The following is a 9506-nucleotide window of genomic DNA, read 5'->3' as shown; positions in this document are numbered from 1 at the left end:
ACCTGACGCCCAGTAGTGCTGGGATATTTTAAAAGCATAATGATGGGCATAAAAGGTAATACACTAATAATATCATGACATGCGCAGTAGGACTTAAAGTCGACGTGGAGGGAGGGATGCTGCCTTCAGGAGCCGTTGTAAATATTTAAATTTCTTTAAACCCTACGATGACTTGGCGTTTACCAGAGTAGAGTAAGACCATACATAGATAGTCGAAACGGTGTATTATTAATAATATATGTATTGTTTTGAACATACGTTAGGGTGATATTTATTATGACATCTGACATATACGACTTTTTGCCGGGCTATTGAACGCAGCTTCAAACTATTGCCTCATCAGAAGTGGTGGTGAAGTTTTAACTGTAAACAAACTTGAGCAGGTCCACACACGCCCCATGCAGCTCATGTAAACTCGTTTTTCTACAGCAAGTGTGAGTCAACTGAGAGTGTCGGAGGAAAGAGAGATGTGTCGGCTGACGGGGGAGTGAATAAAGCAGAGGACAGACATGGAAACCTGCGTTATGTCAGCGCTGAACAGACCCTCGGCGGAGCTGACGGTGATGGATGTGTACGATATAGCGGCGGTGATCGGACACGAGTTTGAGCGGATCATCGACAGGTTTGGGTGCGAGTCTCTGGTCGGGGTCGTGCCCAAAGTGGTGCGAGTGCTGGAGCTGCTGGAGGCGTTTGTGAGCCGCGGAGCCGCCGGACAGGAGGCCGAGGAGCTGCGGAGGGAGCTGGAGAGGCTGCGTCAGGAGCGGAGCGACAGATACGAGCAGGAGAGGAAACAGCAGAAGGTCTGGATGTCCCTGTCTACCTGACTGTGTGTGTGTGTGTGTGTGTGTGTGCTCATTATCAACCTACCTGCCTGTGTGTGTGTGTGTGTGTGTGCTCATTATCAACCTACCTGCCTGTGTGTGGTGTGTATCTGTCTCACCTGTCCGTCTGGTCACTGTGTGTGCTGTGACCTTTACATGTTCAGGGTAGTTCATGAAATAAGAAAAGTAATTACAACTTGTGACACATCAAAACTGCTCTTTTTTTTCTGGTCAGCGGTGAAACATTTACTTTTGTGCAGTAAAAACAGTGCTGCAAACTATCCTACTGTGATATGATCATAATTAGGGAACATTTTTGTAATTTGTGGTACACCTTGCACTTCACAGTGAACTCTACAACTAAAACAACTTCAAGTCACTTATGATAATAATGATAAGGACATGAATGTATGTAGGTCTAAGCTGGTATATTCTGATTCCAGATTTCAGAGGCAACAAAATCTGAAGTGAAGTTTTGTTGACTTTGTCATGCCCTCATGTTAATGCAGTCATATGGATCCTTTCCAAACAAAGACAAAGCACTCTGTACAGACAGTTGACTGTGCTGGCGTTTTCCTTTTTTTTTTTTTTTTTTTTTAAATAATATGTCTTTCTGTATCTCCTTTGCTTAGGAATTGGAGCAGGTGGAAGATGTATGGAGAGGAGAAGTCCAGGACCTGCTCTCTCAAATCACTCAGCTTCAGGCAGAGAACAAGAGGCTGTTAGTGAGCCTCTCTCTCAAAGAGTCCCCCTTCACAGAGGAAGACCTGCAGAAACAGGAGGGTGCGTTGTCTGCAGCAGTGGTTATTAACCGGGTTTAACAGATGAGTTTTGGAAGGTGTCATACATTTATTATGACATTATTCATTTTTCTAAGGTTTATTCAACTTTAATATACAATCTAATGTATAGTTTTCAGCCTCCAGACCTCCTGCAAAATTGAACTTTGAAATTATATGTCGACGGGGATGCACTGATCTGATATGCCAGATCGGTAGCTCTACCGATATTGATCTCATTAATCAGATTGGGCATAGTAACTTCTATCAGTTACATTCATTCAATCACAACAAATGATACCAATTTTACCAATGATATCACATATTAAACTCTATTATCATCCCAAAGGGCATTTGGTTTTTATCCAGGTATTAAAGACATGGATCACAGGAATTCACTGTTGTCAATGAACAAAAACAATCTCTTGTGAAAATTTTAAGGCAACATAAAATATACAAATATTAAGAATATAGACATATGTTAAGTGCAATAGTTACAATAATGGCACAACATGCTCTCAGCCAAGACCAAACTAATTTAGTGTCCAGTCATACAACACAAGAGGCATGGCAAGACAGTAGTCTGTTGCAAAAGGCAAAAGGCAACAGACTACTGTCTTGCCATGCCTGTTGTGTTGTATGACTGGATACTAAATTAGTTTGGTCTTGGCTGAGAGCTCAAGTACAGATCTGATATGTGTTCTATGTGTGCGCTCAGTACAGATTTGTTTTGCGCTGGTGAACCATCTGCTGCACATTACACATGTTTACACTGTGCAGTCACATGGGATTGTAGAGTTTATGCTGCATGCTTGTATGGCGACATGAAAGAGGAGGCTGTGAAGACAGGCAGTCAGGGGCTTGTGAAGGAGTTTATTTTTGAAGCAGACCAAAATATAACTCCTGTGTGCGACTTGCATGGGCCACAGCACACATATAGACTGCTTATAAACGTACATGCAAATGAATAGGCGCGACATGATTTGATTACTCTGCTCACCGACACATTATTTGTCTACAAAAATACATTCATACGTTCATGGTGTAACAGGAGGAAGACCCTTTTTGATTGATCTGCTTCAGTGTTGTGTAGTTCGCCAGTCAACTTTCAGAGACTTGAAATGTGTTCGAGATAATGTAATCCAGCACAGTGTTGTTATGTGATAATGCAAATGCAGAAAGCGTCTGTGGTGAAAACTCTTTTATGTGGTGTATTATATTTATATTTTAGAGTCGCCTGCTAAAAGCATTGCACTTTGAATCCTTCTTACACAATAAATGTTTCTGAATTTGACAATTCAATATATCAAATAGTGGCTGTTTGGAAGAACTGGAAACAGATGTTTAATTGGAAGGATATATGCAATGTGCACATAAAAGTCTAAAAATAGAAAAAAACCCTGATCTGGATTTTTATCTGTTGAATGGCATGGTGATGTACAGATTGCACTGATGTTACTTGCATTGGCAATTTCTCTGCTTTTTTATGATACTCGCAGGAATGTCAGAAAAAGAAAGACAGGTAATGAAGAAGCTGGAAGACTTGGTGGATAAACAGAGGGATGAAATCCGTGCTAAAGACCATGAGCTAACGCTAAGGAATGAGGATGTTGAGGCGGTAAGCATTTCGATGGCGTGCAACAAAAAAACTCCCTAACTGGAATTAGTGAAGTCATAAAACAAATTCCCAATTTCAACTACAGCTCCAGATGCAGCAGCATCGGCTGATAAGGATCAACCAGGACCTTCGTCACAGGATAGGAGTGATGGAAGCCCAGGGCAAGGCACTGATCCAGAAGAGGGCTGAGCTGGAGGCTGTAGCCCAGGCACGGCAGCAGGAGGTAGGGGCTTTGCAGCTGGAGGTCACAAGGCTGAGGCGGGAACTCCAAGAATGGGAGCTTGAGAGAGAGATCATTGAAATTGCAGAGTCCTCTCTCACAAAATCTGGAATGTCGCCACCTGCATCACCACAGATGATGGTAAGAAAACAAAAAAGGGCCAAATTCAGCGGGCTATAAGCCATGAATATAAAGGGTTGAAACTGTGTTTTGTTATAGCTGGTTATGTCTGGAAGGTTTTGTAGCGTCTGAGTGGCTGTTTTGTGTCACAAATCCAGTCTTCAGAAGCAGTGCCAGCTAACTCCATCAAACCAAATTCAGTGTGGGTGGAGTGTGGAGGGGACCCTGTCTTCCTGGCGAACTGCTATGATCGAGACAAGAGTCCTTCCCGTCTTCCAAGGTCATCTAACAGAGAAAATAGCGAGGTGGAGGGTGATGAAGATGAGGACACAACAGATTTGTTAATGGTAACACCCGCTTAAGCTCTGCCATATACACACTCTTGCTATGTTTATAGCAGAGGCCTGCTAAGAGACTATTTCTACTGAACACAAAGCATTATGTCTCTGCTGGTGTGGGCCACTGACAATTTTTCACTTTACACAGAAAGATTTAACATCTCGTTTTTTTTTTTTTTTGGTTTATTTTTTCAGTCAAAGCACCATGTCATTTGATATCTGATTTATGAAGCCTTTTGTATTGTTTCAGTAAAAGTAAATCAATAATATCCTCTGTTAAAGGCACCCTGTATTCACTGTAAACAAACTGTCTAATGCAGAACTTCTGAGCTACCTATTTCTTTGTTTGCGTCAGTGTGTCCATGTTGTGCAGAGAGAAATACTCAGTGTGTGTTTTCATTGCAGAATGCGCGAACTGATGCGGAGGAGGAGACAAACGGTCTGGAGCAGGAGTCTGACAAACCTTGCTTTACACTGCAGGAGCTACGGGACGTCCTGCAGGAGAGGAACGAACTCAAGGCCCAAGTGTTCATGCTAGAGGAAGAGCTGGCTTATTACAAAAGGTCTGTTTTTAGATTTGACTCAGTTTTACAAAACACTGATGCAAAAGTTAACTCGTACCCCTTCCATATCCATTAGTGACGAGTCTGAGGACGACGTCAGCTCCATTGTTTGTACTTCATCTCCTCCACCATGTCCCAATTCCACTGATCAACCTGAATCAGGAATTAGGCGCTTGTGAGTAATGCATCTGACACGACACACTTATCTTGATACCCGTGTTGATACCAGGGTTTGTCCTGTACATGTCAAGAGGGCCAGCACCTCACTGCCCACTTTTAATATTAAGTGTCATAGTGGTTGACTGAGGGTAACAAAACATATAATACTAATCATAACGGTGCTTCTGGTGCTTTTTGTGTTTCCCCTCTAACTCTGAATTTCTCTTCTGTATCCTTCCCGCTGTGTCACCACTGCCCCGTTTCCATTGTCCTCTCTGGACAGGATCTTTACCGCTATCATGCCAATGGTGGCAGCTGGTTTGATTGCAGATGATCCCACGTTGCTGCCGATCAGAAGACTTGTTTCCTTTGTATGACCTTGAATTTAAATTCTCCCTGTACGATTGCTCTTATGTCAACGCCAGTTTCTATTTCTCAGCACGCAGACATATTTACAAGAATTGTAAAGTACAAGTTAAGAGGTTGCATTACTTGATTATTGTACACTATACAGTTTGAACTTGATGAATGACCCGCTGTTGTTTTTAGTGGTGTCAACTTTTACATTACATTTTGGTAACATTTTAGCGAACTTGGTAAGACCTGAGAGACAACTGGCCAAACCTGGACATGCTTTTGTGTATTTATAACTTCTCAGGGTTTTGTTACTTCAGTCATCATCTGTCAGTGCTTCACTTGATATATGTTGCACATGCTTCTGTACTGTTAAACTATCATCCAATGTTCTCACTACAGCGCTTTCTCCTAGTACAGAAATCATGTCATTGCATTGCATTATGTATTTGCTTGCCAGTGTGGGAAGAAGTGGCTGTAATATGGAGTGTTACCCAGAGTATGAACTGATTTTTCACAGACATTTCAAAGTACCTCAGTGGTCTCTGAATAATACCGTCATGAGTCAGAAATGGGCCCAGCTGCCATTTGACTCATAAAAGGTGATGGGACATCTTTTGTCATTTATGTCTAGGTGATATTAGGGTGTTTGAGTCTGGTTTCAAGATTCAGTGAATGAGCGAGGTGACCATATGCTTCTGTTTTCCTCTAAAAGACTGTGTGAGATAATGTGCTTTATGACAGCACTGAGTCCTCCTCTAAATCGTTGAAAAGACAGTGTCACTTACAGCACTACAGCCTGGCACCATACCTTGTTGTTTACACTAATACAATCATACTGGCAAAACACCAGAGGAAATATATTCGAACAATAATAAGTACTGTACAAATATGCCCTAACTATCAATATATGCTTGGTTGCATCTGTAAAATAATGTTTGTTCAGAATAATAAAGTAATAAAGTTTTCCTTTTTTTAAAAAACACTTTCATTGTGTTACAATCAATACCAAGACAAGTATGCTAGATGCAGTAGTGTTCGTGTTTTTTTTTGTTTTTTTTTTGTTTAATAGCATAATTAAGTCATTATAAAAAGTAAAGAGTATTTCCTGGATCATTTCGCTCTCATGAAATAACAGAAAACTGAGAGAAAGACAGACTGGTCACTATCACATGTCTTCTCACCTGATTCTGATATGCCTTTTGATGGAGAGATGTGAAAAATTGAGAGGTGTGACTCATATTTTCGTCTGACTCGCTCTGTACCGTGAAAAACGAAGTGCCGGCCGAAGAGATGGACGGTATTGACGGAGTTATCTTGAGGCACAGACGATCTTTGTACTCACCTGTCGCTAGGATACTTTGCCCTCCTCCGCTGCTCAGCCAGTCACGCCATTGGCGGGTGAGTGATGGGGGAAGTGTTGCTCTGAAAGTTGGTCACCGTCTTCCAGTAAAAGTAGTGTAAAAAACAAAAACAAAACAAAGCTTTTAAGTAGTCGCCGGTGGAGTAAAGTCAACTTTATTCCGGTGTTTTTAGGAGTCGAGTAATGGAGTTTGGCGAAGAGTCGTCGCCCGCTCTGGCTTTCGAGAAGGACGCGTTTGAGCTCACGGTTGAAGATGTTTATGACATTTCGTACGTAATCGGACGAGATTTGCTAAAAATCAGCAGCGCAGGAGAAGAAGTGTCGGACTTGCAGTTCAGAATAGTCCGTGTTTTAGAAATGTTCGAGACTTTGGTCAATAAGTACAACTTGTCCCTGGAGGAGCTGAAAATGGAGCGGGACAACCTGAAGGGTGAGCTGGACAGGATCCTGAAGGAGAGCTCCGCCGGGCAGGGCACGGTGAGTGTTACAGCGTCTGTCGGCCGTCTCCCACAGCTGAAAGTGTGCCGGGTATGAGTGGATGTTTAGAGATGCTTTTCCTGTCTCCCTTCAAAAGCAAACGGCGGGGCCGAACCAGCTGGTGGTGGACTTGACGGACCCCAACAGACCGCGGTTCACCATGCAGGAGCTGAAGGAGGTTCTGCAGGAGAGGAACCAGCTGAAGGCTCAGCTCATGGTGGCTCAGGAGGAGCTTCAGCTGTACAAGAGGTGAGCATCTGAGCCTGGTGTCCCCTCTAAGACAGGATGTATTCTGGTGTTTTTTATTGCTATGGTGTAATCTAATACAAGAGCACCACAGTGATCAGAAAGGCAGGATCTATTGCAGGGCCGTTATGGCACTACATGCGATTTTTGAGGCATGACTAATAAATCTGCTACTCAGTGGAAACTCCAATGTGAAAATGTTCATCTGGATTGAACAGCTTGTTGTTTCAAGTTCAAATAATATACAAAAAATGATCGACTATGCTGTTGAGACCATCTGCAGGCCTCCCATTAGACACACGTCGAACACTAGTAGGACTATACACCAGAGATGTTTTCTCTTATTTTGTTAAATAGACACTGATATCTAGTATTATCCTACCCTAATCTGCTGTACACAGAATCATACAGGCATTACTAACTTGTCAGTCCTTGTTTTAGTTTTTTTTTTTTTTTTAAATAATACTCATCATATTCTGTTACAAGATTGACAAATAAACTACAATAACATCAGCCCCACAATTGGGCACATTTTGTAAATATTAGCAGTAGAAATGACCTGCACTGATGTGATAAAGCTCAAATTAGCCTCCAATTTCAATCTTTTTGATAACACTGATTCTAGAAGAAATCCCTTCAACATCATAAATAGCTACTACCTGACACTGTGGATTTTGTTTTACAGCTCCTTATGATGTACAGCACCTTCGACACAAAATATTCTCATTGACCATAACTCTGTACTTTCTTCCTGCAGTGGGATTCTGCCACAGGCTGATCCAGCCATGGTGGAAGTGGATCTAGAGACACCAGCAGCTACAGAGCCCAGTCCAGCCACAATAAATGATGTAAAAGAGGAGAAGACAACCATAAGCAAACTGTGAGTAACAGGCTGAATTTCTTTACTGAATACCAAAAATGAAATATGAGTGTGCACACAACGAAAAAGAAATATGAAAGAGGCAGCACAACGTAATTCAAACATTAATTTCTAGCTATACACCATATTTAGCTGTTCACCTCAGATGGCAAGGTTTCAAGAAAATCTACAGCAGCAACCACATGATGTTGAAGTAAGCTAGGAGGAAGACTGATCTCTCAGCCCTGTCTCCTGTCTCATAATGATATACTTGTGACCAAATGAATTCATGCCTATGCTGAGGATGTTTGTGTGAGTGCTGAACGAGAGAAAAGAGAGAAGCTGAAAATTGGCAGTACGTCCGCCAAACTGCTGTCAGTAATTACAGGCTGCCATGACTCAATGTTGTTTTCTCACACTGAGCAGTTTTACTTTATGTTCCATGTTCACCCCTCCATGCTCGGGAACAGACTCCTGAAACTAAATCTGGACTTTTTCTGTTTATAGGTTTTCATTCAGGCGAAAATAAGAAAAAATGAAGGACAGACCATGTAGAAGACAAACAAGGATTTGTTGGCACATTTTTCTCTTCAGTTAACCACTTTTATATTGACTATTTTTTACAATCCATTTTTGTCAATCTAACAAGCACTGTTTTTTGTACTAGTAATTTTAACCTAAGATGGTTTATAGTAAAACAGAGTTATACTAGTGGAAATACAGTATATACTACGTGGAAAGTTTGATGGTATCAAATGAAACTGGAAAGTATTATGTAGCTGCTGTTGGAGATTTTGTTGAATGCATTCCCTTAAAATCAAGTTCTCTATTGGCTTGAAATTAAGTCTTCAAACGGCTTTATGTAATCGAAAATACACTCAACTGTCGGCTGTCTAATAAAGGAAAAGGGTCCCACCCCAAACAGAATTTAAAGGTATTTTTTGCTTGTTTGTTTCGCTTGTTGCTGAGCAAGTGAGCCAGAAAAAAAACGCTGCACAACTGTTGGATGTCATGGTATTGCACAGCCTTGTCTCCATCACAATTTGCATTTAGCTGATTTTGCCAAGCCACAGTAGCAGACTACAGTCTGTTACCTGTGGAAAACAGTCAGCCAATCAGAAGAACAGCTCAGGGACCAGCACAAAACACCCAGTTTTTTTCTAGAGCTCCAGAGTATGGGACCTTTAATTTGATTCCATTTAGTCTTAATTTTACTTCAAAACTCACTTTCTATAAATCAGTTTTTCTTTGAAGCTGCAGATTTCTTGTTGCAAAACAGAACGAAATAAGAATTACTCTACTTAATAGCCTGCTCAATACTTTGTTGTACATATTTTAAGGTACTGTCAATATTTCTGCTGTCCTACAAAATAAAGAACATTTTTGTTGCCCTGGCATACATCAGAAATGCAGGTGAAAGAAAACATTCACTGTGTCATGACTACATTTGTTACCTACATTCTTTTTCTACTGCAATACTCAAGTGTTAAGTATTATTGTCACCAATTGCATTTTGAGAATGGATATAAATATGACATTGGATTGACCTAGTAGCCCCATATGGGGTATGGCACATAACAAATCTAGGT

At 41.3% G+C, this 9506-nt stretch overlaps 2 protein-coding genes across 3 annotated transcripts; both read left to right on the top strand.

Annotated features, from left to right (window-relative positions):
- Positions 1 to 323: 323 nt before the first annotated feature.
- LOC139624151 (RILP-like protein 1) lies at positions 324 to 5957 on the top strand. 2 transcript variants are annotated; one of them, XM_071483005.1, is made up of 8 exons: positions 324 to 800; positions 1454 to 1604; positions 3100 to 3218; positions 3304 to 3579; positions 3717 to 3905; positions 4377 to 4459; positions 4536 to 4634; positions 4902 to 5957. In XM_071483005.1, the coding sequence occupies exons 1-8, from the start codon at positions 510 to 512 to the stop codon at positions 4993 to 4995; spliced, it is 1302 nt and encodes a 433-aa protein (XP_071339106.1). In that variant the 5' UTR covers positions 324 to 509; the 3' UTR covers positions 4996 to 5957. The 2 variants fall into 2 exon arrangements, with proteins under 2 accessions (XP_071339106.1, XP_071339105.1); XM_071483004.1 differs by having other exon boundaries at positions 325 to 800; positions 4302 to 4459.
- A 188-nt stretch (positions 5958 to 6145) lies between these two features.
- rilpl2 (Rab interacting lysosomal protein-like 2) lies at positions 6146 to 8844 on the top strand. Its single transcript, XM_071483010.1, has 4 exons — positions 6146 to 6812; positions 6910 to 7061; positions 7816 to 7938; positions 8425 to 8844. The coding sequence occupies exons 1-4, from the start codon at positions 6519 to 6521 to the stop codon at positions 8444 to 8446; spliced, it is 591 nt and encodes a 196-aa protein (XP_071339111.1). The 5' UTR covers positions 6146 to 6518; the 3' UTR covers positions 8447 to 8844.
- The last annotated feature ends 662 nt before the right edge of the window (positions 8845 to 9506 follow it).

This window comes from Trachinotus anak, unplaced genomic scaffold (genome assembly GCF_046630095.1).
Source record: "Trachinotus anak isolate AG129_WGS33_773 ecotype Australia unplaced genomic scaffold, CSIRO_AGI_Tana_v1 ptg000008l, whole genome shotgun sequence".
In the NCBI taxonomy this organism is placed as follows: Eukaryota; Metazoa; Chordata; class Actinopteri; order Carangiformes; family Carangidae; genus Trachinotus; species Trachinotus anak.
The sequence above is the reverse complement of the archived record's forward strand: the minus strand, read 5'-3'. Positions and strand labels throughout refer to the sequence as shown.

Bases quoted from the DNA above. Each gene is read 5' to 3' on its own strand.
- LOC139624151 (XM_071483004.1), top strand. From the start codon at position 510: ATGGAAACCTGCGTTATGTCAGCGCTGAACAGACCCTCGGCGGAGCTG. The intron at 801-1,453 runs GTCTGGATGTCC...TCCTTTGCTTAG, and splicing joins AGGAGAGGAAACAGCAGAAG to GAATTGGAGCAGGTGGAAGA. The intron at 3,906-4,301 runs GTAACACCCGCT...TTTTCATTGCAG, and splicing joins ACACAACAGATTTGTTAATG to AATGCGCGAACTGATGCGGA.
- rilpl2 (XM_071483010.1), top strand. From the start codon at position 6,519: ATGGAGTTTGGCGAAGAGTCGTCGCCCGCTCTGGCTTTCGAGAAGGAC. The intron at 7,062-7,815 runs GTGAGCATCTGA...TTCTTCCTGCAG, and splicing joins GAGCTTCAGCTGTACAAGAG to TGGGATTCTGCCACAGGCTG. The intron at 7,939-8,424 runs GTGAGTAACAGG...TTCTGTTTATAG, and splicing joins AAGACAACCATAAGCAAACT to GTTTTCATTCAGGCGAAAAT.